The 27,524-nt window shown below is 43.3% G+C and overlaps 1 protein-coding gene across 2 annotated transcripts in view; it reads right to left on the bottom strand.

The window, feature by feature from the left end:
• EFCAB11 (EF-hand calcium binding domain 11) overlaps nt 1-27,524 on the bottom strand; it is a 228,639-nt gene that overhangs the window by 7,964 nt on the left and 193,151 nt on the right. The window contains exon 7 of one of the 2 annotated variants that reach the window (XM_082451458.1): nt 8,001-8,058. The exons of the other annotated variant lie outside the window; for it this stretch is intronic. Coding sequence (XP_082307584.1) covers nt 8,016-8,058 — 43 coding nt within the window. The 3' untranslated portion in view covers nt 8,001-8,015. Of the gene's footprint in view, nt 1-8,000; nt 8,059-27,524 lie in introns of those variants that run through there. 2 annotated transcript variants of the gene reach the window in all.

The following is a 27,524-nucleotide window of genomic DNA, read 5'->3' as shown; positions in this document are numbered from 1 at the left end:
AACCTCCTTTTCTTTTTTTTTTTTTAAATTTAATTTTTATTTATTATCAGGGCAAATTAGATTAAAATGTTGTGCTTGTTCTAGGTGTACAGAATCCGGTTTATTATGTCTATGTATCTATCTATTCATCTTTGGATCCTTTCCCATGTAGGTTATTACAGAGTGTTGAGTAGACCTCTTTTGGTATTCCATAGGTATTTTGTGATTATATATTTCATATGTATTAGTACATGTCTGTTAACCCCCATATCCTAATTCATCTATTCCTTACACCTTTCCATTTGGTTAAACATAATTTTTTTTTCTTAATCCATGCGTGTCCTTCTCTTGGAAATAGTATCAATTTTTAGGTAACACCTAGAAGTGATGTCATAGGTTATCTCCAACCTCTTTTTCATATGCCTTCCTCGACTGCAGAGGTGGTGGGAACGCCACAGTTTTCAGACTTCCTTGAAGCAAAGTTCTGGATATAATTTAGGTTCTCACGGCACACTGGCACTATCCCAGGTTCACTTCTGGGTTGGGCTGTTTCTGCCAGCAAGCATGCGCAAGAAGCCACTGAGGTCAACAAGGTTAACACTGGTGCCAATACTAGCCTGCTAGGTGTCTGGACTTTTCTCCTTGTACTCTCCCCTCTTTAGTCAAAATGTCTGTTTTATGTCCTGTCAGAATCCTGTCTATCTGTGGATAGTCTAATCTAATAAACTAATTTAGCCTAAGTTAATTGATGACAGTGGAAACAATGTTTTAATATAGATGATAATCATGATGAGCACAGCCACTGCTGACTAACATCATTCACTGAGTGTTGATTGCGTGCCAAGAGCTTTACAAGAATTATGTCGTTTAATCCTTTAAAACTGCCAAACTTAATGAACTAAGTGCTATTATCTCCATTTTACAGATGAGGAAACTGAGGCCTAGAGAGGTTAAAAAAAAACTTGATTAACATCACATAGCTGACATGTATACACTGATGTGTATAAAATTGATGACTAGTAAGAACCTGCTGTATAAAAAAATAAATAAAATAAATTTTAAAAAAACAAAACATCACATAGCTAGTAAGCGTTAGAACCAGGATTTGAATCCCAGTCTGAGTTCAGTGTAGTAGTCTCCTAACTACTACACTACATTGCCTCTTCAAATCCCACGGAATGATCTGAGAATATTAGGTGACCTTGCAGCTAGATGGGAACAAATATCTTGAGATTTCAAGATGGGGGAATCTTCTAGCAACAGATACATTTATATTTTCCCGAGATTGGGAGATCTAAACTTAAGACATTAAGAACTAATGTCTTAACTAATTAAGCACTAAACAAGAACACTTTGTGGTAACACAGTCATTTCTGTAGTAACAAGTAAGCATTTTGGTTTATTTCATCATATAATGAAAGTGGGAAACATGAATATTTAAAGAAGGAAAAAGGTACACAGGTAAATGAGCAACAATAGAGAAATCTGGAAAAGTAGAGAAAGGTTAGTTTATTCTTATGATAAAATAAAGAGCCTGTATTATGATAAGCCTCTAAAGGATTAAAGTAGTATAGATAAAGCAGTAAATCAAGTTTAGCGCAGGATTAAATAAGAGGCTGGTAGCCAGTAATAAGATGCTCAAAGCTTAAGGTCACTGATTATTTGGAAAAGAGGAAAGGTGAGCATGCAAAATGGATCCTGTGTTTGATAAATATTAGGTTCCTAAGAAACAATAACCATAAATGATAAGGTAGAAACCTTGTAATAATGGAAACTAACTGCAATGGCTATGTGGAGATCATTTTCACGTTAGGAAATTATGCAGAAAATCTAGTAAGGTTCTCGACTTTCATGTATTCCTAATAAAGTAGGGCACGCGGTAACTCTCTAAAACGGTCATTGAATTCTAAGGAGTGAAGTTTGGGCTAACTCATGGGTATAACCAAACCTCTACCTACCTAGAGAGAACAACCAACCAGTTAAAGAGCTGATCTGGTCAGTTCTATTTGCCATGCCAGGCATGTGTGGATCCTTACCAATATCTTGCAATCAAGCTGGTCTAAGCTCACACTGATGAATAACTTCTGTGAAAAGAACTTCAGGGTAATGAATGAAGAATCAGATACTAGGAAAATTACCAAAGAAAAATTAATCTTTGCAAATGCTAATATTTTATTATAAAATATATTGTTTCTACCATTCTAACATTTAAACCTCCGAATCTGAAGCACATTCGGCAATTTGCCTTACGCACAAAAAAGTTGTTACTATACTAGTTTTGTACATTCTTTTTTTTTCCCTCCAATTAGTGCTAAACATAAAACTATTATTTTCAGATCCTTGATTTAGCTTTCCGAATGCAAAATAAAGGTTCTGTTTTGATACTGGGGGGAAAAGATACAAACACACATATTCATATATAAATATAAATAATATGATCATTTGCCCAATTACAGTTACATTTTCAAACAAAAAAGTATGTGAAAGAGGCTTTCTGAGAGATTAAATATTCTGGCTAAATGAAGAATAAAGAAGTTCCAAGTGAATGATCCTTTAGAGTGGGAAAAGGTTAGCTGTGAACATGCTTGTGAAATACGCTGAGGAGGATTCTCATTATGAGATTATGGTCGTTCTTGCCTCCAGCTTCAAGTGTTGCTCAATCAGCAAGGTGCTCAATTCACAGTGATTGCTGCGCATTTGCTTGTTGATCAAGAAAATGCATAATCTCAGCCTAGACACATTTACCATAGAAATGAATATAAGAAATAGGATTTTGATTTAAATTTTCCAGTTGCAGCAGATCGAAAAAAATTTATGCAGGAGAAGATTCCATTTGAAAAGTTCTGATTCCAATAAATCCAAAGAGAACGCATCTCTATGTACCTAATGCAGTCTTCGCATTACATAGCAAGCTTTTCTCGCTCAGATCCCTTGTCCATTTGATTAAACTCACGAACACGTGACTGACTCCGCCTCTGTTGAAAATACTCTCAAGCCAGAGAATGAGTGAGAATCGTGTGGCTTTGTCCTTGTGAGTGGGTCCTTTAACGGAGCATTCATAACACAGAATACTAGCTAGGGGCGTATACGTTTAAATTTAACACCCCACAACTGAATTCTCCAAACGCAGCTCGCTGCAGAGAGGGATTTAGAAGAATGCAAATTCAAGTCCAGAATCCAGACCACACTTCCAGGCATGGGCATTTTCAGTTTAAAATGGCCCTCGTGAAACATGATACTTATTTGCAGGGTTGTTTTTAAAAGGCTGATTTGGAAGCCGCTCTGTTTTCTGCATATTCTCTTCCCAAGATTAAAGATCCTTCAGGTGAAACACTTGAGAGAAAAGCACGGGACGCTAGGCCGTGTGTGTACGTGTCTCTTGCGTAGCTGGGGAAAAAAGGTGCGATGAGATTCCAAAACCACAACAGTTCATTCAGCCTAGACCTAGCCCGGACGACCAACTCCGTCCCCACGAGACAGACTGGAAAGTCTCCAGGCCGTTAGCTGGCTCAGGCGGCGGGGGAGCGAGTCGGGACCAACGACCTTGCGCCCCGGCCACGGTTGCAGACAGCTTGGGTCCCCCTGGGCTCCGGGCGAGCGCCTAGTCCCCTCTAGGCCGGAGCTGGAGCCGCGGAGGTGGATGGGCGCCTCCCGGCCGCCCACGCGGGGCCCGGAACCCTGGTTTCCCTCCGGCGCCGACGGCGTCGGGCGCGGCAGACGCGCTACCATGGCAACGGCGGCCCGCCCCCCCACCCCTGCTTCCCGGCGCCGTCGCGCCAGGCCGGGCGGGATGGGGCGGGGCGGGTGTTGCTAGGAAACCGCCGGCGGGCGTCAGCCTCCGCGGCGTGGGCTCTCGGCTTCCACCCTTCACCTACTTCAACCCCGCCGAGAGGGCTGTAGGGGAGGGTCGGAGAGGCGGTCGAGGAGCCACGTGGTGGCCGAGGGTGTCAGGGCCTTTCTCCTTTGAGGCCTGGCCTTCCGGCCGGCACGACATCCTCTTTCCCTTTGCTTTGCAAGTAGGGTGTCCTGTGCCCTGGGAGGAAAAGTGAATGAAAACACTTGGGCGTTGCCTCTGCCCGGGCTGGCTCTATAAGGATAGTGATGTCCTCGGACTCCACTGAAGATGCTGTATCCGCCGTTCTTCCCCTTCCGAAAGGAGCCATTTCTTGAGCTTTACTAGGTCAAGGAGCAACGCTAAGTATTTTGCCTACATTAATTCACTTTCAGTTCTGAGAAGTAGGAGCTAGTTAACTTCATTAGAACATGAACAAAATGTGGCCAAGGTCACAGAGCTGGTTGGGGTGGAGCCAGGATTTGAGGTCCGGTCTTGCTTAACTTCAAGGTCCCTGCTTTTTTATAATGCTTAAGTGTACTCCCTCAGCTGCCTCTTGGCTAGCACTTTATCCTTTGCTATCCAAACACCACACCAATTGGGACACACTGTCTGGAAATGGCCTGACAGGGAGATTAAAAACTGAAATCGGGGTTGTCCAAAAAACCTGGGACATGTGTTTTACATCGATGTATCACTGATAATTTACAGATGTCCCCGTCTGTAATATACTAATGCAATCGCCACTTAGCATCCTCAGATTCTTACTAAGGGAAGAGAGTCTAAACCAAAGAATTTGCCAAAACCCAGATCAAGTCCTGGTAGGTATCCCATGCCGGGCTACATACGGTGGGAGATTAAAAAAACATTTTTTTTTTTTTCCTAATTAGTGTCTGTCCACAAAGAGTTTGTGTGCTACTAGGGAACTGTCTTGTCAAGGATTTCTTTGCAAGTAATTTATTAAGGACATGCTTCCAGGAGAAACTAGTAAGGGAAACAGAATAGGGCAGGAGAAGAAGACAAGCAAGGCAGCAATTTAAGGTCAAGTTCCAGCCTCAGCTTGATCCAAAGGCAGCTCTGGAGCACAAATTACACAGTGAGTTGATCCCACCTTGAGGCAAGGGAGCTGGATTTTTATACCCCTGCACTAATCAGTCACTGGCTCCAGGCCTTCCTGGAGAGGGTGGGGGACATAACACCCAGCACTTCTGATTCCAGAGTGAGCCTGGGTGAAGTGGCTCTGGTAGATTAAGGTAGTTCTCTGAAGGTTGGAGGTGTGAGCCATTAGGAGGGAAGCACCCAGTAGCTGGGGGATGTGTACAGTGAACCAGTCAAGGGTCTCTGAAGGGATCTGGCAGAGCACCAGAAGCATCCACTACAGTCCACCCCTTGCAACACTCAGATTCACATGTTCTCACATTAAGTCTCCATCTTGTCATAGCTTATTCAAGATTCTAATTGGTCACAAATCTAGTGGGACAAACCACAGCCCTGGCTGCTGCAACTGGTCCCAAGATTATAACTAACATCCATCATCTCTCTTCTCTACCATCCATTCTAGACTCCTCTCATCCTCAACTAGCCCTTCTACCGATCTAGGGGTTTGCCTGCTGGAGTGACCCAAATCTTCATCCTTGAGGGATCCGAGCTCCTTGCTACCAGGTCTTTATCAGGCAGTGGTCGCCGCGACTGCCTATTTTCAGTTAAAACTCGGCAAGAGAGACTGCAGTGAATCAGCTGAGTGCCAAACACATTCCTCCCCCATCATGTAACAGCAGCCCTGCATTCTTATGATGATTGGGGTCAGTTACCTCTGCCAGTATGATCATAGCTTTCTTTGCTCACATGGAGTCCAAAACAATAGGACTACAGCAGTAGCTTTAGGTTTAGCGTGAAGTATTCTCCCTCTGGGAACTAGAACCTCTAGACCCAATGCCCTAGAGTTGTGAGGACAGGAAGGATGGATTCCCCAGGCAGGTCACTGAGAGCGGCAGTGAGCCAGGCTACTCCTCTTTCCACCCCTGGGTTCCCAGACCCATGTATTCAACTCACTGGAGACAACACAACATAATGGCTTTTGGTTTAAGGCACACGCTGCCTCCTGAAGGATGGTGCCCCAACCTCACAGGGTATCATTTCTAAGTTAGTGCCTTCCTCTGCCTTCAGAAGGCGGTTACAATGTATTCTGCTAGAATGGCGTGGTATGTTGTGGCGTCCATGGATCCCCTAGTCATTGCCCATTACCATACCTCTTTGGGACAAAAAATGTTTTGTGAGATTCTGTATCCATAAATCAGACCTTCTGAGACCTCAAGTAGTGGATCTTATCAAAGCACTGCAGTCAGGAAAGGCAAATTCATACAATGAATTTGTATCAATCAGTCAGAACAAAATGCTGCCATTGCTAGGGTAAAAGGGGTCCTGCATAATTAACTTGCCATCAAGGCTCTGGTTGGTCTCTTCAAGGAATGGACCTATAGTGGGGACTCAAAGTCGACTTCTGACAGGTCAGACATTCAGCAGTGGCAACAGCTAGATCAGCTGTAGTGAGAAGGAGCCCCAGGCTTCTGGACTCATGTGCAGCCTCCATTTTTGTTACTGTAGCAACAGTAACAAAAATGAGCCTTTACCCGCGCACCGCGATGAAGAGTGGCCCCCACGTGCCGCAACTAGAGAAAGCCCTCGCACAGAAACGAAAACCCAACACAGCCATGAATAAATAAATAAATAAATTAATTAATTAATTAAAAAAAAAATGAGCCTTTAGGACAAGAGCCTTTAGGACAAGAACTGAGGTAGCTAACAACAAATGCTGGCTGACATCTATTGATGAGTTATCCTGCCCACCAGTTTGCTTAATGCCTCTTCTGCAGTCAGTGCTCCCTGGTGGGCATCAGTGTACAATACAAAGGTCTTCACTCCCATAGGTCCTCTTTCCCCAAACCTCCTTGCCCCCCATCTTCCAGTTGTGTGCCTTCAAGTCCCGTGACCAGCCTGTGGAGCCAGTGTCCATTGCCCATAAGTCCATCTGTATCTTTACCTTGGGCCACCTTTCTCTCCACACACATTGGATCACCAGGTGCAATGCCCAAAGCTCTGCCTATTACAACGATTTATCTTCATTGGTCTCTTCAGAGCCACCTCTGGCTGGGGCTATAGTGCAGCTGTCCATTTTCACTTTGTGCCAGTATACTGAGTCAACGCATCTGTGAACCAAACTTGGGATCTTTCCTCTATCAGCTGGTCATGGGGGATACCCCACGAGGCCATAGGTGTGAGCTGATGAAGATGTCTTGGTTGGTGGATAACACAGAGTCTGGGTCCCTACTTTGTGCAATTTACTCATGTGTTCTGGACCTGCTCAAGCCCAGTTCCACCCAATTACATAGTCCTTGTAGTTGTTATTTCCTCTATTTCTCAAAAGCTAGAGACGTTGCACAAGCCAGTGCAGCTCCTTTCAGCTATATGCCATCACAGCTCACCAAGAGTGAAAAAGTCTTAGTAACTTTAATGATACAAAGATATAGGATGCCACAACTAATGCTTGGTACATAAAAAATATTCTGCTTTCCTCTTTTTTTTAAGATAAAGGTGCTTTTGTCCATTTTTTTAAAAAAAGGTTTATTTATCATTTATTTTATTTATTTTTGGCTGTGTCGGGTCTTAGTTGTGGCAGGCGGGCTTCTCTCTAGTTGTGGCGTGCGGGTTTTCTCTTCTCTAGTTGTGGCACACAGGCTCCAGGGCGTGTGGGCTCTGTAGTTGTGGCGTGTAGGCTCTCTCCTTGAGGCGCGCGAGCTCAGTAGTTGTGGTGCGCGGGCTTAGTTGCCCTGTGGCATGTGGGATCTTAGTTTCTTAGTTCCCTGACCAGGGATCTAACCCACATCCCCTGCATTGTAAGGCGGATTCCTTACCACTGGACCACTAGGGAAGTCCCTATTCTGCTTTCTTGATGCTTCATCATAAACTACTACTTAGAGGTTTGTTTGTATCAATATGTATGTCCTTAAATGTAAGTAAAATGAGATAAATTATTATATGCAATTTTCTTTTGTATAAAATAAAGATATGCTGATTTTCTAACAAACACAGAAAAAAAAAATACAGAATGCCACCTACCACCAGAGATGGGAATCTCCATTTTCATCTTGCTGGTGAATGAGCTGTATCCAGAATCCCTTTCTTAAAGTCAGCTTCCTGGGACTACTTATGGCACCATCTGTTTTAGGCAGGTTCCCCAGATGCAGACCCTGAGGAAAGGGTTTGTGTGTAAATAATTTATTAAGCAAGTTGCCCCAAGAGAAATTAGAAAGGGAGTAGGAAAAGCAGAATAGGGAACAAAAATTAGCCAGGCAAGGTTGTGATTTCAAGTAAAGTTCCAGACTCAACTTGAACCCCTGAGGAGCTTTTGAGAATAAACTGCCCAGCAGAGTTTATCCTGCCTGAAAGTAAGGGAGCTAGGTTTTAATACTTCTGCACCAGTCAGTCATTAGCTACAGGCCAAAATGGGGATTTGTAATTTCCCAGGCTGTTTTGGTTCTGGAAGCATCTGAATGAAGTGGTTCCAGGGGATCCAGGGTAGTGCTCTGAAGAAAGTTATAGATATGAACTCTTTGGAGCAGAGCCTGTAGAAACTGGGGGGTGGGCGCACTGAACCAATAATGGGAACTTACAGGGATTTAGACAGAGAGCCACAATTGCTAAAGGAGCTAAGATTCACATATGGAAAACTGACATAGAGCTTCTGGTTGCTGACAAGATGGTAAACTAAGTTGAGCTTCTGCCTTCTCCCAGAATCTAACTCTGAAGAAACTGGTAGGGAGACATAGAGAGGTTGGGTCCCCATGTGTGTTGATGGGGGGCACAGTGCATGGACGTTCAGAGCATCAGAGAGATGGGTGCTATGGAGACTTTTGCTTCCCTCACTGCCCTGAGCAGATTATTGCCTTCTGTGATTAGGCTACATAAGATTATGACTTCCATCTTGCTAGTACACTCTCTCTACTGCATGTTTGGGTTGCATGTCTTGATAAAGCAAGCTGCCATGTTGGAGAGGCCCACGTGGCAAGGAAGTGGTGGAGGCCTCCAACGTGCTGGCCAACAGCCAGCAAAGATCGGAGGCCCTCAGTACAATAGCCCTCAAGGAACTGAATTCTACCAGCATAAGCTTAGGATTCTTTCTGGGTTGAGCCTTCAGATGAGAACACAGCCCTGGCCAATACCTTGACAGCAGCCTGTGAGAGACCCGGAAGATAGTATCAGGCTAAACCAATCCCAGATCCCTAACCCATAAGAGCTGTGAGATAAGATGCATATGTTATTTCAAGCCACTAAGTCTGTGGCAACTGGTTATGCAGCAATAGATAACAAATGCTAGCATTCTGCAGCTAGCCTGTAGGCTTGAGCATATCCTCCTTACAGATGGTTATCTGTGTACAGATTATAACTACCTGCTAGAATGCAGTGCCCACCTCTGGGTCTCCCTGCAGCAGCTAGGGTATTGCCCTGCACATAGCAGTCACACAGATAATGATTTCTAGGCAGGAAGTCCAGGCATTTATGATAATAACAAAAATGGATTGAGTCCTTACTATGTGCCAGGCCTTGTTGTAGACACTTTACAAATCTTAATTTATTTAATCCTCATTGATGGTCAGATTAGCTAGGCTCTTTTAGGATTTCCATTTTGGAGCAGAAAAATGAGCCTTGCAGAGGACGAATCACTTACCCAGGTCTGACGCTTGTGAGTGGCAGAGCTGGGATTCAAGCCCTAGGTAGCCTGGCTCCAGAGCCTGTGCTGCTCTCAGAACTGGGAAGAGATGGGGATCAGTGCCACACAAACATTGTCCTTTTCTGAAGCACCAGAAAGAATTCCAACCTGTCAGCCGCTGCTTGTCAACTGTTGGAGGGCAGGAATGTACCTTATTTGATATGAAATCTCACTTTTAATATTCAAAACATGGCTATAGTAGGAGCCTTAAAAGTTGGCTGAATGAGTGAGTGAGTGAATGAATGAATGAGATGCCTTAAATAGGATGTGGAGAGAAAAGAAAAGGGAACGCACAGAGGCTCTATTTCTAGATATTACACCAGCAGACTCAGACGTCTCACCCCCCAACACGTTTCTTTCTTTGCAGTTGCTACCAATATTGCCTCTTCCGGTGCTTATCTGATAGCATGACTTAGGAAATAAGATGTGTTTTTCTTGATTTGGAATTGAGAGCAGAAAATAATTCATAAGAGGTAAGTGAAGTGGAAGGCGGCTATTGTCCCTAACAAGTGTGTTCATTTCTTACTGGTCTGACTGCACGTGCACACACAGAAAACCCAGGATTATATCTAATTCTGCATTTATAGCAGCTTATTACCTGCAGGGATAAGCAAGGTTATATAATGGGCTGGTGCAAAGAATGTGCTTGCTTGTATATGCAAATAGCTGTCTAAATTGCTTAAAATAACAAGTTGTTTAACACCCGCCACTGAGGGAATTTGGTTTGAAATGTTCAAACATCACCCTTTATTAGGCCTGCCGACTCCAAGCACATGAAGTGAAGGATGGTTCCTTAGCCACACAATTTGTCCGAAGAAGGAAAGAAGCTCAAGTCTTGTCTCATATTTCATTGTTTTCAGGTGCTAGAATCAGAATAATAGTTAACAGTCTTTATGATTAAGTTGCTTTGGTTTCTTGACACAGATAAGGGAGAGTTTGACTATACAGTCATCCTTTGCTTAATAAAAGTGGACTGGGCTTCCCTGGTGGCGCAGTGATTGAGAGTCTGCCTGCCAGTGCAGGGGACAGGGGTTCGAGCCCTGGTCTGGGAAGATCCCACATGCCGCGGAGCAACTAGGCCCGTGAGCCACAATCACCGAGCCTGCGCGTCTGGAGCCTGTGCTCCGCAAGAAGAGAGGCCGCGGCAGTGAGAGGCCCGCGCACCGCGATGAAGAGTGGCCCCCGCTCACCGCAACTAGAGAAAGCCCTCGCACAGAAACGAAGACCCAACACAACCAAAAATAAATAAATAAAAAGAAAAAGAAACGAACACTCTCTCAGCCTTGTTTAAAAAAAAAAAAAAAAAAAAAGTGGACTCTGCCATTTTAGGCAGTGGGATTTGCTCCCTAATAAGATGGGAACGACGGAGCTTAATTTCCTTGGCCTTTTTTGGCCTTCTTCCTCTCTTTTAGTGCCATCCTGACTGAGCCACACAGATCTGGTCACATCACACCTCGGTTAAAACTTTGTACTGACTCTCCCAGTTCCCTCAGGACAGGGCACACTTCTTGGCCTGATATCCAAGGCCTCTGTCATCCAGTCCTTACTCCTCGGACTGACTTCATCTTTCAGAGGTTTTCCCCACCTTCCAGCCTCCGTATTCCCACCCTTCTGTTCTATTTTTGGTTTCTCAAATTTTCTATGATCGCCAAAGCCCTGGGCCTTTGCATTTGTGGTTCCCTCCGTCTTGTTCCCCTTCCTTTCCTACCCACCCCTGAGCCGGGCCGGCCTCCACAGGTCCCCGCTAAGATGTCACCGCCTGGGAAGCATTCCCTCCGCTGAGGCTCGGTGCCCTCCTCAAGGGTGCTATGGCTCCCGGCACAGCCCCACTGCGTTAGCGTCGTCTGATTCCCCTGCTGGACCCCGAACTCCTAGACGGGGTGTCTCGACACCCAGCACAGGGGCCTGGTTCACACAAGAAACTAAAAACACTAAAATAAAAATCGGTTGAATGTATTTCTCATTACTCTCCTGTAACCTTTGTTTCTCTACTTTGAGCGGATCTAAATTGTAATTAGTCCAGTTTATACATGTCAATCCAAATGAATGACCGTTTACGTAAAATAAAAGCTGTTAGCACAATAGAAAATTTTCCTGAAAACAAAATTAACTTTTGAAATTTTAACCACATGAAATTCATTGCTATAATGTAAAGTGCAAAAATTGGAAACCAGTTTCTCAAATGTTAGACCCCAGTACTGCTTCCAAATCCATCTATTTTCATCTCCTACAGACCCCCATCATTCCATGGGAATAAGCCCCCATAGACGATGTTGCCTCTCACCCTCCCTCCGCAACTTTTCTTAGAAAGTGTGACATGCATTTTTTTCTGCTGGCATAATAATGAAAGGAAGGGTAAATACAGTAAGATGTGCCTCATGTAGTGCTAGTACAGGACAGAAAAATAGCTAAGAAGACCTAAAAAATGCTTCTAAAATATAGTGTTTATTAGCAAAATTGATTTTTATTTAGAAGGGAATTCTCTCTGTGCTGGGCACACTCTTGATACCTCCTCAGCTATTATCAGCAGCAATAACAGTTTAGTCAAAGAGATGAAACTTGATAATTTGGGCATTCCTAATCGGACCCCAGTGCTCTCCAGAATGGAGGTGACTTTAAAACAAGTACTGGGAGTTGGGACTTTGTTATTATTTTGGAAGTTCTGCTGCACTTCGGTCTAAATACTTTGTAAACCATAAATCACTACTGTAGTTTTGCTCAGAGTCTTAAACTGCCTTTATCAGTTTGAATTTTTAGAGCCAGGGGGCCCAATTTGTACATTATGTAGTTATTCTGGGAAAAACTCCAATGTTTTCTGAACATTTTGTTCAGGAAACTGAAGTAGGCCTGACCCCACTTACCAGGACTGACTTCCCAGGTCTGCTGAAAAGGCATTCAATGGCTCACCAGGCAAGTCGGGAAACAAGAATAAAATGAAAGAAGAGAGCATAAGATATAGAGGGTGTATTAGCTTCCTGGGGCTGCCATTAGAAATTACCACAAACTTGGCGGCAATAGAAATCTATTCTCTCACAGTTCTGGGGGTCAGGAGTCCAACATCGAGGTGTCAGCAGGATTGGTTCCTTCAGGAGGCTCTGAGGGAGAATGCATTCCATACCTCTTCTTAGCTCCTGGTGCTGTGGGCAATCCTGGGCGTTCGTTGGCTTGTAGACGCATCACTCTGATCTCTGCTCCATCTTTACATGGCCTTCTCTTCTGTGTGTCTGTGTCTGTGTCTCAAATCTCCTTTCTCTTATAAGGACTCCAGCTGCTGGATTTAGGGCCCACACTTCTGCAGATAAGCAAATACCTTATCCAGATTGACCTTAAGATCTTTAACATCTGCAAGGATCCTATTTCCAAATAAGGTCACATTCACAGGTACTAGGGGTTAGGACTTGGATGTATATTTTGGGGGGACGTAATTCAACCCACTACCAAGGGAGAGTTCACCTGGGTAAAAACCCTTCGTGCTTTGACCCTCCCAAGAGCTCTCTACATTTTGACCTTCTCAACTTTCTCTTCCAGCCACTGAGACAAATCTCTGCCTCTTGTCTGCACTATTTACAATAAAACCAGAATCTGAGATACTATTGTGAAGAGCTCTTGAAGACTGAAAAAGAGAAAAATAACCAAGAAACAAACAAGAAGGAAGACTGGTCCTAGAATCCTAAAAGATGGAACTTTAGAACTAGTGATGTATAACATGGCCCCTCTTTTTTTTTTTTTTTGTAAGTTTAGATTGTTTACTTGAGATTTTTCTTGTTTCTTTAGGTAGGCTTGTATAGCTATAAACTTCCCTCTTAGAACTGCTTTTGCTGCATCCCATAGGTTTTGGATTGTCGTGTTTTCATTGTCATTTGTCTCTAGGTATTTTTTGATTTCCTCTTTGATTTCTTCAGTGATCTCTTGGTTATTTAGTAACGTATTGTTTGGCCTCCATGTGTTTGTGTTTTTTACGTTTTTTTCCCTGTAATTCATTTCTAATCTCATAGCGTTGTGGTCAGAAAAGATGCGTGATATGATTTCAATTTTCTTAAATTTACTGAGGCTTGATTTGTGACCCAAGATGTGATCTATCCTGGAGAATGTTCTGTGCGCACTTGAGAAGAAAGTGTAATGTGCCGTTTTTGGATGGAATGTCCTATAAATATCAATTAAATCTATCTGGTCTATTGTGTCATTTAAAGCTTCTGTTTCCTTATTTATTTTCATTTTGGATGATCTGTCCATTGGTGTAAGTGAGGTGTTAAAGTCCCCCACTATTATTGTGTTACTGTCGATTTCCTCTTTATAGCTGTTTTATAGCTGTTAGCAGTTGCCTTATGTATTGAGGTGCTCCTATGTTGGGTGCATATATATTTATAATTGTTATATCTTCTTCTTGGATTGATCCCTTGATCATTATGTAGTGTCCTTCCTTGTCTCTTGTAACATTATTTCTTTTAAAGTCTATTTTATCTGATATGAGTATTGCTACTCCAGCTTTCTTTTGATTTCCATTTGCATGGAATATCTTTTTCCATCCCCTCACTTTCAGTCTGTATGTGTCCCTAGGTCTGAAGTGGGTCTCTTGTAGACAGCATATATATGGGTCTTGTTTTTGTATCCATTCAGCAAGCCTGTGTCTTTTGGTTGGAGCATTTAATCCATTCACGTTTAAGGTAATTATCGATATGTATGTTCCTATGACCAGTTTCTTAATTGTTTTGAGTTTGTTTTTGTAGGTCCTTTTCTTCTCTTGTGTTTCCCACTTAGAGAAGTTCCTTTAGCATTTGTTGTAGAGCTGGTTTGGTGGTGCTGAATTCTCTTAGCTTTTGCTTGTCTGTAAAGCTTTTGATTTCTCCATCGAATCTGAATGAGATCCTTGCTGGGTAGAGTAATCTTGGTTGTAGGTTCTTCCCTTTCTTCACTTTAAGTATATCATGCCACTCCCTTCTGGCTTGTAGAGTTTCTGCTGAGAAATCAGCAGTTAACCTTATGGGAGTTCCCCTGTATGTTATTTTTCATTTTTCCCTTGCTGCTTTCAATAATTTTTCTTTGTCTTTAATTTTTGCCAATTTGATTACTATGTGTCTCGGCGTGTTTCTCCTTGGGTTTATCCTGTATGGGACTCTCTGCATTTCCTGGACTTGGGTGGCTATTTCCTTTCCCATGTTAGGGAAGTTTTCGACTATAATCTCTTCAAGTATTTTCTCTGGTCCTTTCTCTCTCTCTTCTCCTTCTAGGACCCCTATAATGCGAATGTTGTTGCGTTTAATGTTGTCCCAGAGGTCTCTTAGGCTGTCTTCATTTCTTTTCATTCTTTTTTCTTTGTTCTGTTCTGCAGCAGTGAATTCCACCATTCTGTCTTCCAAGTCACTTATCCGTTCTTCTGCCTCAGTTATTCTGCTATTGATTCCTTCTAGTGTAGTTTTCATTTCAGTTATTGTATTGTTCATCTCTGTTTGTTTGTTCTTTAATTCTTCTAGGTCTTTGTTAAACATTTCTTGCATCTTCTCGATCTTTGCCTCCATTCTTTTTCCGAGGTCCTGGATCATTTTCACTATCATTATTCTGAATTCTTTTTCTGGAAGGTTGCCTATCTCCACTTCATTTAGTTGTTTTTCTGGGGTTTTATCTTGTTCCTTCATCTGGTACATAGCCCTCTGCCTTTTCATCTTGTCTATCTTTCTGTGAATGTGGTTTTTGTTCCACAGGCTGCAGGATTGTGGTTCTTCTTGCTTCTCTGGCCCCTCTTTTTGACACATAAAATTGCATATATGTTCATAGAAAATGTCTGGAAGGATGGATACCAAAAAGTTGACAGAGGTAATCACTGGGTTCGGTGATTATGGGATCTTAAATTCCTTCTTTATGTGTATTTATATTTTATAATTTTAGGTAATTTTAAAACGTCTCTTTAAACATTAGAACCAATAGTTTATTAAAAGAGAATGAGATCCCAGGATGGTAAAGAATCATTCACTTGGTCTGGTTGCTCAAAGAGGCAATTGCTCTAAAATCAAGTAGAGAAGGTGGAACAGGGGTCAGTTGGCATCTTTCTCTGAATCTCTTTTCATTGGTATGAATTCCATGCACCATATCCTGCTGTTTGGTCACTATCTGGATAATCTTACTGAATTGTAGACATGAGAACTGGAAGAAACCATACAGATCATCCTGAGAAAAAAGAGAACCCTAGAGAGGGTGGCACACTCTCCTAAGGCTCATGGACAGAGGGAGAGCTGAGACCCGGAGGCGGGGCTTCTTCTATTACTGCAGGAGGCTGCTATCAAGGTCTTGTACATGGACCACTGGACTAACACAAGTCATAGCATTTATTTCCAGTTCAGCTTCTAATGAATAAGCCACTTGTCTATGCCAACATTTGTGAAGGCTTATTCATCGAACAATCACTGAATACCTGTACCCTGTCCCAACATATTCTGGTCACTGGGTATAAAGATGGAAGTCTTCAGGATCTACTTACTAAATGTCCCCAGGCCTAGCTAGACATTTTAAGTTAAAGACACTTTAATAGAAAGGCCCAACTCTCCATGACTGAAGTCCCCAGTTGCTCTCCTGGGCATTCATCACCCTCACCCTGGTTATTTTAGGGAGTCTCAAGACGGGGACATGAGGGTTAGGGTTTTGTTGGTAGTGTCTCACAGACATGTTCCCCACCCCCACCCCCCAGGACCTCATTTGGGAAGTCAATGTCCCAAAAACCATTTGAGGAGATATGATGGTTAATTTCATGTGTCAGTTTGGTTAGGTCAGCTATTCGGTCAAATACTATTCTAGATGTTTCTGTGAAGATATTTTTAGATAGGATTAACATTTTGAATAAAGCAGATTACCCTCCATATCCACTCAGTTGAAGGCCTTAATAGAAAAAGAAAAAGACTGACCTCCTGGAAGATGAGGGAATTCTGCCAGCAGGCTTGGACTTTGGACTCAACTACAACTCTTCCCTGGGTCTCCAGCCTGTTGGCCTACCCTGCAGGTTTTGGACTTACCAGTCTTTGTAATCATGTAAGCCAATTCCTTCAAATTCTCTGTGTCTGTCTCTCTGTTTCTCTCTCTCTCTCTCTCTCTTTCTCTCAACCTCTCAATCTCTCTCTCTCTTCCCCCTACTCCGTGGATAGATAGACTGATGGTAGATAGATAGATAGATAACCTCCCTTTATCATTATAGATAGATAGATAGATATCTAGATCTGTCTATCTATCTATCTATCTATCTATCTATCTATCTATCTATCTATCCTTCCTATTGATTCTTTTCTCTCTAACTCACACAGGAGGAGAACCATCACTAGCACAAGCCCAGAGAACCCTATCTTCTTGCTACCCTAGGGACTAACTGTGCTGCTACTTCACAGCCACCCCCAGACCCTGCTGCTTTGTCCTGGGACAGAAATGGGAGAATGGATGCCACCCTCCTCGACTCTGTGTCAGGCTTGCTTGAATCAGCTAATATGACAAAGGGGTGTAATGCCTAATGGCAAGAAGGACTTCTAAAACTTCTTAAAACATTTTCTTTTACTAAAATAAAACTATGAAAATGGCAAAATAATAAGTAAAAATAGCATTAATAATAATTTATAGATTTAAAAGTACTCATAAAGACTCTTGCATACTTTTCCATTTCCCACATTTTACTGTCTGGACACTTTTCAGATTTGCCTTCCCTATGGTTTCACAATGATTTGCTTGTAAATCAACACTCTTTTGCAGATAATAGGCATGCTAAAAAGTTTTTTCTTCTATGTTGGATTCTTCATCCACATATTCAGTGTGTTTGGCGCTTTTTAGCATGGATTTGTGGGGCTTCTCTCTCATGTTATATTGTGGTCCCAGGGGTATGAAATAACTTGAATAAAATAGTAGCCTTGGGCTTCCCTGGTGGTGCAGTGGTTGAGAATCTGCCTGCCAATGCAGGGGACACGGGTTCGAGCCCTGGTCTGGGAAGATCCCACATGCCGCGAAGCAACTAGGCCCATGAGCCACAACTACTAAGCCTGCGCATCTGGAGCTTGTGCTCCGCAACAAGAGAGGCCGCGACAGTGAGAGGCCCACGCACCGCGAAGAAGAGTGGCCCCCGCTCGCCGCAACTAGAGAAAGCCCTCGCAGAGAAACGAAGACCCAACACAGCCAAAATAAATAAATAAATAAATAGCGTTCCCTTTAAAAAAAAAAAATAGTAGCCTCATTACGTTTTATGTGAGAAAGGTGTTATTATCCCTATGGTACAGAAATGGAAACTGAGGTTCAGAGATGTCCAATAACTTCCCTAATATCCTTCAACTTGAATGTCCCAAGCTGGCCCTGAACCCAAGGCTATGTGGATCCAAGCCCACACTGACTTCCGTGATTTAGATGATTCGGATAATTTTTATTTAATTAGCTCAGCCCAGCTGAACAGTGACTTGCCGAGTTTGTGCCACCACACGCAAGGTCATTCAGCACCTTGTCCGTGTCCGTGATAACCCCACGGCATGGCCTGTGCTGTCTGTTCCTCTTAGATGTGACCCTGTTCTCCGCCTCCTCTCAAACTCAGCCAGCTGGTCGGTCTCCAGCCTTTGTTTACTTCCCCTCAGCTTCCTTGATCTCTCCCAAGGCTTCAGTGCTTCCTCTCCGCCTTCTGCTGTACCTCAGCTTTCTAGTCCTCGCTCCTAGCTGACTCCCAACAACTATCTTCTTCATCTGATTATTCTTAATGGAAATGAGTCTCATGTATATGAAGCAAAATTTTCATGGTTGCAAAAAAAGGCACCGTTATTAGTCAGCACAAGTGACTGAACCCCAATTCAATCAGTTTTAGGGAATTAATTGGCTCAGGTACCTGGGAAGTCTGGGGGTGCTGCCTCCAGGCATGGCTGTATCAAGTGGCTCAAGCAATGACATGACGAGTTTGTCTATCTTTTGACTTGGTTTCACTTCTCTCAGATAGAATCTCTCCAATGTGGTAGCAAGAATGCCCTGGCACATCTAGATTCCTATGATCCTTACCTCTCTTGATCTCAGGGCAAGAGAAAGAAACTCACCCCTACCCCACCCTCACCCCCAGCTCTCATACAAACCCCCATCATGATTTTGATTTACCCTGTTTGGGTTGCATAGCCATCCCCTTGGCAAAGGGGTGGGGACATGTTTGACAGCCTCAGGGACACGACACAAAATTGGTGTAACGTTACCCATTACCTTTAGAAAGGAAAGCAGTAACTGTCCACCTTGGTCCACGTAACAAACTTTCCCTGAGGAACACTCATGACAGCAGAGGGAACACGAGTTCTCCACTTAACCCCCATGATCACCACAGGCTGATATGGGAAGACTTACCCCCCATTTCCAGTTGGCTTGGGATGGGAGGGGGCCCAGCCTTAGAGCCAGGCAGGCCAGGAGAGAACAGCCAGAGGCCACAGGCCTCAGTATCCGGAAGCCCCTCCCTCATCATAAATGTCCCAGTGACCAAGGGGCCTGCCCGAATCCCTGGAGAGGAGGGTGGAGAATGCCCAGTTGCTCCTCCACTTCTTCCCCTCCCCGGGCGACCTCAGGGACAGTTTTCAATACGCATATTCCCAATGTCCTTCTTTTTTCTCCCAGATCTAAATGATGATGGTGATGGCGCTGCTAATGACAGTGATAGCATAATAATATAAAACTAAAGCTTACTGAACACCCAAGTACTGCTCAAGATGCTTAAGAGGCATTAACTCATCTAATCCCATCAACAACTCTGTTTTACAGGTAAGAAACTGAGGCATAGAGAAATTAAGAAATTTGCCCAAGATCACAGAGCTAGCAAGTGGAGAGCTGGGCTTTGCACTCAAGCAGTCCCTTAACAGTTAATGAAAGTGAATGTTAACTGAGCACTTGGTATGTCCCAAGTGCTTTATAAGGATTACCTTTAATTTTTACAGCAGTGCAACAATGCAGTGACTATTATCCTTACTTCACAGAAGAAGAGAGTGAGGTGTAGGAGGGGTAACTAACTCGCTCAGTCCCCAAAGCCTGCAGGGACCCACCCGGCTAAGTGGTTGGGAGCCGGTTCTGAACAGCAGAGAGATATATCTGAAGTTGCACTTCTGGAAAATGAATCTGGCAGCGGCGTAGAAGAGAGACTGTCTTTTCTCGGCTCAGTAGTACCAGCTGGAAGATCTGACCACAGAGCCAGCAAGGGGCAGAGCTGGGGTTAGAGCCACGTGTGTCTGATTCCCGTGCCCGCGTTCAAATCCCCTCGGCCGAGTGGACTGAGGCTGCATAAACGCTTAGGCTCCACAGCCCTCGTCCCTCATCGTGGGTGTTCTTTTGCCTCATGGCCCTGCTGTGCTTCCTCTTGCTTTGAACCCTTCTATTGGCCCATCTCAGCAGCAGACAGCTCCTCTGAGTCGAATATGCTCAGAAAAGCCCAAATCCGCCACCAGTTGGAGCTGGTAAGGCTGCAGTACTTCCTGTTGAATTGGGTCCCGGGGGCAGAAACTGCAATGTCATTTATACCCAAAGCTCTTTATTCGTGGGGCTTTACAAAACACAGAAGGCTGAGTCCTGTCTCATGGAGCCAACAGACCACAGACGTACATAAAATAACAGAGAAGGATAATAAAGTCTCTCCCCTCTCCTTACACCATAACTTCCATTCTGCCTGAACAGCCCCCGCCGCTGCCCCTTTTGTTTCTTTCATTACCTTCCTCCGAGCAGGCTTATTACTGACATAGACGCCTAATTAACACATCAGGTTTCCCCTTTTCCAAAAAGTCTCGGAAATTTGCCTGTTCCATGATGCTGTTCACGCGAGGCCCCCCCTGCCGTCTTTATTTGTTCTGCTTTTTGTCCTGGCTTGTATCATTTGTTTCTCTGTATTGAAAGCTTGTCAGCTCATGGAACCTGGCACGTATTAATTAGGAAGATGGTCCAGCACACGTCGCAGCTTGATGGAAAGCAAGCCTGAGTGGGGAACTGGGCAGAGAATCAGAAATAAGCGGAAGCAAGCAGGAGTGGGAGACGGCTTAAGACCATGACCCAATTTTCAGGCCCAGGGCGACCAACAGGCAGCCTTTTGTTTCCTTTTTTTTTTTTATAACTTTATTTATTTATTTTTGGCTGCGTTGGGTCTTCGTGGCTGCGCACGGGCTTTCTCTAGTTGCGGTGAGCAGGGGCTACTCTTCATTGCGGTGCGCGGGCTTCTCATTGCGGTTTCTCTTGGTGCAGAGCGCAGGCTCTAGGAACACGGCCTTCAGTAGCTGTGGCGCGCAGGCTCAGTAGTTGTGGCGCACGGGCTTAGTCGCTCCGCGGCACGTGGGATCTTCCCAGACCAGGGCTCGAACCCTTGTCCCCTGCATTGGCAGGCGGATTCTTAACCACCGCGCCACCAGGGAAGTCCCAACAGTCAGCTTTTTGTGCCGTGATTCTTTACTTGGGCTAAGCCAGTCTTCAGCTTGTGCCATTAAAGCTCATATCGGGTCTCGCTTGTGTGCCTCCACCCAGTTTGTTTCCCTCTGCCAGGACGCCCTTCCTTCTGTCTTCCACCGCTCTGAGCGCCACTGATTTACAAGGCCGAGATGAAGCCCCATCTCCTCCAAGAATCCTTCCATGGTTCCTCCAATCCTAATTAACCTCCATTTTCATGACCCTCTTACAGTATTTGTATCACAGCATCTAGCCCTTGACTATGGAGTCTTCTCAAAGAGAACTGTCTCAGCCTCTCCTTCCCTCAGTCTGGAGAGAAAGAAAAAAAGGGTTCCTCCAGACACAGGCTGAATAAGAAAGAGGCTTGTTAGGTGTTTTGGGTCAGACGTACCCCCCAGAGCAGTCCTGCAGCCACCACAACGAGGGCAGCAGGAGAAGAGCTCGGCAGGCACCTAAGATTAAACAGCAGCTACGAAGGGGAATCACCAGCCGCTGTACAAAAGTGTGACCAAGTATGCACACCCCCGCGGCTGCCAGCTGCAAAGGGTTGCCCACCCGTGAGAGAAGCAGCTCAACTGAAAACCAGCTTCTGCAATTTGAAGTGTCTGCCCTTAGAATTTTGGACTCATCTGAAATACCTATTCCTTGTCCTGTACACAGGTTTTAATACATGTGATGAACTATTGGGGGGGGGTCTCTCTGATCCCCTCAAAATTCTTTTTCCATTTCTGGATGCCCTACCCTTGGCTTCTACGTTTGCATCCAATGGCCAGCACCGGTGACTCTCTTCAGAAGACTGGAATTTAGATTCTCCTGGGGGGCCCTTGGTCGATAACTGACTGGTACCCAACATGAAAGCCCAGCTCTCTGCCCAGAGTTGAGATCAAGTCTGCGGTGTAACTTATACTCCACGGCCGTCCCAGGGTCAGGCTGAGGCTCGGACTTGCCTGCAGTGGCTCCCTGGCTTGGCTTCTTTATGTTCTCTGTCCTGCCTGTCTGTCCTCCCACTCCCACCCCATCCTCTCTGATTTTCCCCAGGGAGCAACTCCTTTAAAAATTCCTTGCACATGAATCTTCATTTCCGAGTCTGTTTCTGGGAGAACCTGACCTAGGATAATACGTACGGTGTGTTTTTTCTTTGGTCATTGGCAGTCATACACCCCACCCCACCCTGCCAGTTCCACATCTTTGAGTGATGATTGTCATTCTCTTTGAAGTAGCCCTCCAGGACCCAACTCCAAGTAAGTTTCGCCACAGAGCCCATATTTCACGTTACATCATTGCAAACGTGCCCTCCAACCCAGTAAAAATCCACCCAGTCACTCCTAGGTGAAGTGATAGCAGATACGCAGTCAGAAACTGATTTTTACTTATTCCATTTAGAAGATAAAATGTATCTTATTTTTTCTTCTTGGACTTTCCCCATTTAAAATAATTTCTATGTAATACATTTAAGGACATCAATGTACTAAAATGTTTTGTCTGTGAAAGAGAGGAACCATTAGGACCAAAAGGAGTCACGGAGCTTGTATATATAATTAAGACAATGATGGTTACTTTCGATCCTGGGTAAAGGTTTCGTTTCATTTTTATATCCCAAAGTTTACAAAGATAACCAATTAAATGTCACCTTTCATCGTCCTAGAAAACAGTAATACCTTCCCCCTCTGTGACTTTGGATGCTGTGAATGGAGTCACTGATAGATTTCATCCATCTTTCTAGATCCAGCATTCCTGATAATTGCGCCTCAGCACATTGTGCTTCAGCACCCCTGGCCCTGCCCTAAAACTCTTCTGATAAGCTACCAACGAAGCAAAGGAAACATTTACCTTTCTGTTCTTGGTCACAATCACTAAACTCTACCTAACATCATTAAAATCTATCCCTAAAACCCCACCAGCATGTTGTCACCTTTGTTGCAGGTGTGCATGTTCACTTCCTACCTCTTCAAGCCCAAGGCCAAGTCTTGTAGTTCTGTGCTCCCCTATTTTGCTCGGCACGGGTCCAAAGTCACACCTGCCAAACGCATCAATCTCATGGGAAATGAAAGTCTATCAAGCCAGGCAAATAGGGTCTGTACAAGATTCAACCTATTCATGGGTCCAGGCAACTTTGCAAGCTAGAGCCTCAACTGGCAGCTGCAATGTACTTTTCTACAATGTAATTTCTCACACTCCTTTAGCTATCTGCTGTAAGGTGCACTTGGTTTTCTTTCTAGCTCTATCGTTCTACAACTTGATCCCTTTTCCTGCCTCCCTGAGATATTTAAGTCCTCCTGAACTCAAGGATTTCAGTACTTCAGATTTCTAAGAAAGGCAGTTTATTAGGAAACCTGTGTTTACTCAAGTATGTGGCAAGTCCCACTTGGCCAGCAAGCTAAATGTGATTCCTTGAAATTTTCTTCCAAGCATGGACTCCGGGGAGCTAAATGTAACATTTAGTCATCAATAGGATAATTTAGGTTCATTCTTTCTACTTGACTTCTAAGAAGGGATTGGAGTTCACGCTGGTATTCTCTAGAAAATGGAACTACCTTCCCACCCTGTAGAGGTATGTTATTATTGAAAGAGCCACCTATTTCCTGCGCTGGCTTCCTCTATGCTTTGGGACTTAGGCACAGTGCCTCTTCAGACGTGCTGACTCTTTATGGCTTCAACAATGTAATAGTGGATAAATGCCGTTGGCCGTTTACCATTTGGGATTCAACTCCACGTCTGGATCTTGTTATGCAGGCATTTTCAGAGCATTACAGCTCAGCTGTGAAAGCACTCTGGCTTAAAGCGAAAATGCAGTAGAACCTTGCTAATCTAACAGCTTAATCACACTTACCACCCCTTCACAGCAAGGACTTAATAGTAAGACTCAAAGAGAGGCTCCATGTCTTCAGAATGCACAGGAACACATTCTCCTGATGACTGTGTTATCATAAATAATCTCCAACTTTGCTTATTGAAGCAAATGAGACATTACTTTACCGCTGTGCTATCCTTTTAATGCAGCCTTCAAGGATAGCTTCAAAATGCTGGAGAACTTGACTGAGATATTCTGGCTAATGCCTTGAATTCTATCCTTCAGTACCAAGACTCTGTGAAAAGGTATTGTGATCCTGGGCCATTTGGTGTCTTCAGGTGCCTGAAGACAATCTTTAGAGGAATGTTCTAAACAAGGAGTGTTTGGATTTAGATATGGAAATTCACACATATATAATTCTAATTATTTGGCCAGAGTAGGTTAGTCCATTTTCTCTCCCTGTGGTGGGGAGGGACGCTTTCCTATTCATATTGAAGTTGTTTCCAGTTATCTCTAAACGATTTCCATGGCATATACTAGATAAATTTGTTTGCTATTTACCATCTCGCCATTCATAAAACAGAGAGTGTGTTTCCAAAAGAAGAGAGGCTGAAAAAGTGACCTATTGTTATTTTTGAAATCTAACTGATCTCACCTAAATTCTACTATCTCTAACCAGGAAATTACAGTTGAAAGTTTCTGTGTGTGTGTGTGTGTGTGTGTGTGTGTGTGTGTGTGTCCAAAATCGTTCTACTCTTCTATATGAGGAAGTTTTTTACAGATTCCAGAAGGCAGCCCTCAGTAACAAAGTTTAATGGAGATACAAGAGGGAAAAGTTGATGGCTCATGTTTACAAGTTCCCATGAAAATGACTACCAATCTATCCAACGAATATGTTTTCTACTGAGTATAGTGCTTGAATCTGAGTACAACATAAATACCTTGTACAGATGGATATGGCCATTTTAGTGACTTAAAATGTCTTGATGGTTTGGGTTATAATCCAGGGTCATGCAGGCTTCCTGTGCATGGGGCTTTAGAACGCCCAGTCTCTGGTTATTTCAGAATAGGGTCTAGGTATGTGACTTGCTTTGTGGAGATCCCTTATTTTTTGGCAACAGGTTGCTCAAGACTTCCAAAGTAATTGGTATTCTCTCTTGTTACTTCATCTATTCTAGAGATGACATTTGTCAAAGATGGAAAAGACACCTCAGAGTTTTGCCCTGACTCAAGTTGTCCCAAGTGATGCCAATTTAACATCACTCCTTATAAATAAATTACTACAGACCCAATCATAAGAACCAAAGTTTTTCTTCAAGAAAAGGGTATTTTTCCATATATGCAAATTGAGCCAGATATTTCTCTTGTCAGAAACTCAGCATCATTGCATGTGGCAGGAGAAACCTCAGCAGTAATCCAGTATTCCAAAGAATTCTTAGCTGATACCTTAACCTCTGAGGGAAGGAATTCCTAGGAAATCAGTGGAGAGTAACCGCTGAGGTCCGCATCTCAACTTTTCTGGGTTTCATGATCAGTATGATCTTTCCAAGTGAATTCTTGGGAGTCTACAGAAAATCTGTGGCAAATTTAAAAATAATCCTTTACAAACATATGTGAAATTATGTCCCTGCCTTGCTCAAAACATTCCCCTGACTTCCCATGACATTCGGAAGAAAATTCAGTCTTCACCATGCCTCCAGGTTTCCTCATGGCTGGCCTCTGCTTGAACCTGTGGCATCCTTGCCCTCCCTCATGGGCTCCGGTCACCATGGCCTCCTTGATATTCCAGCCTCCAGCCTCGAGCCTGTGCACTCACCGTCCCCCTGCCAGAAGCGCTCTTCCCCCAGATGACTCACCCTACACCTGTGACTTGTTCCCTCATTTGGTCTCTGCTCAGATGTCTCCCCTCCTCAGAGAGGACCTCCCTGAACCCCCGTTATGGGCTGAATTGTGTCCTCCCAGAATTCATATTGAAGCCCTAGCCCTCAGCATCTCAGAATGTGATTATATTCACCAATAAGGCCTTTAAAGAGGTGATTAAGTTAAAAAGGGTTTGTAAGGGTGGCCCTAGTTCGATATGACTGGCGTCCTAATAAGAATAAGAGGTTAGCACAGACAAAGACACACAGAGATGACCAAGTGAACACACAGTGAGAAGATGGCCATCTGTAAGCCAAGGAGAGAGGCCTCAGCAGAAACCAAAACTGCTGGCACCTTGATCTTGGACTTCTAACCTCTAGAAATGTGAAAAAACACATTTCTGTTGTTTAAGCCACTCTATCTGTGATATTGTGTTATGGCTGCCAAGCTAATACACTCCCCCAATCTAAGGGCCCTTCCCTGACTACTCTCCCCCATTCTGTGGTTTACATCTCTTCCTAGCCCTTGAGAGTACGAACTTATTTATTTATTTATTTAATTTCATTTTGTTTCATTTCATTTTTTTCTTTTCCATTATGGTTTATCACAGGGTATTGAATATAGTTCCCTGTGCTATACAGTAGGACCTTGTTGTTGATACTTTTTAAAACTGAGATTTAATTGACATATAATATTATATCAGTTTCAGGTGTACAATGTAATGATTTGAGATATATATATATATATATATATATATATACTGTGAAATGATCACCATAACAAGTCTAGTTAACATTCACCATCGCACATAGTTACAATTTTTTTCTTGTGCTGAACTTTTAAGGTCTATTTACTTTCTTAGCAACTTTCAAATGTACAATACAGTATTACTAACTACAGTCACCGTGCAGTATGTTTCATCCCCAGGACTTATTTATTTTATAACTGGAAGTTTGTACCTTTTGACCACCTTCACACATGGTAGGTGTTCAGTAAATATTTGCTTAATGAATGAATAAATATATTAAATAATGCACAGTAGTCTAGCTCTACAATAACTCTACTAGGAGCTTTGAGCCATGTATAAATACAGATATTAAGGTCTTGTGTTTCAATCAAATGAACCAACTTATTCCCTAAACGTATAGAAACCTGGATTGAAGTGGTTATAATCCTGGCAGGCACCTCGAAAATGACATTGAAATGAACCTAAGAACTAGAAAGGTACTAAGTGGAAGCTGTGAATATGATATCAAATTCAAGAACATAAAATGGTTTTTCTTTCTGCTTTCTGGTCATTATACTATATTTGGAATAGTTAGGAAAAAACACACAACAAAGAAGCTAACGTTCTAAAAGGCAGAGATACTTGAAAGTCTTTGAACACCTCACCAGAAATAATTTAACCCAATAAGATTAAAATTCCAGATCAAAGGTAGCAAAAATACAGAAAGGGAAGAAAGACAGTTGTAAGACCCCCATTCCCACACACGTTTACCACCACGCCAATAATTAGTAGACGTGGGGTTCCCATAGCAAATAATTTCCATTTCCACCACCTGTAAGGAATAAGCATTACATCAATGTTCTCGGAAACATAGCTGGTTTCCATCACTCATGATCTGATTGGTCTAGGAACAGATAAACAATAGAGAAAAAATAATGATACACAAGGATGAATCTTTACCATCGTATAATCAATCAGCAAACATGTATTGACTACCTGCTACTATTTGAAATTCTATCCATGGTGTCATAGGAAAATCCAACATTATATTCAAAAGCTTCATGTGATTTATGTAGTCAAGCAAACCTACATTAAATGGATATTAAGCCCCTCGCAGGAATGTAAGCCAGGGCCATGACACTGATTCACCTCTGTATTTCAAGATCCTTACACC

The sequence above is a fragment of the Balaenoptera physalus genome (genome assembly GCF_965194825.1).
Source record: "Balaenoptera physalus genome assembly, chromosome: 2".
Lineage (NCBI taxonomy): Eukaryota > Metazoa > Chordata > Mammalia > Artiodactyla > Balaenopteridae > Balaenoptera > Balaenoptera physalus.
Note: the sequence above shows the minus strand (reverse complement) of the source record. Positions and strands in the feature narration are given on the sequence as shown.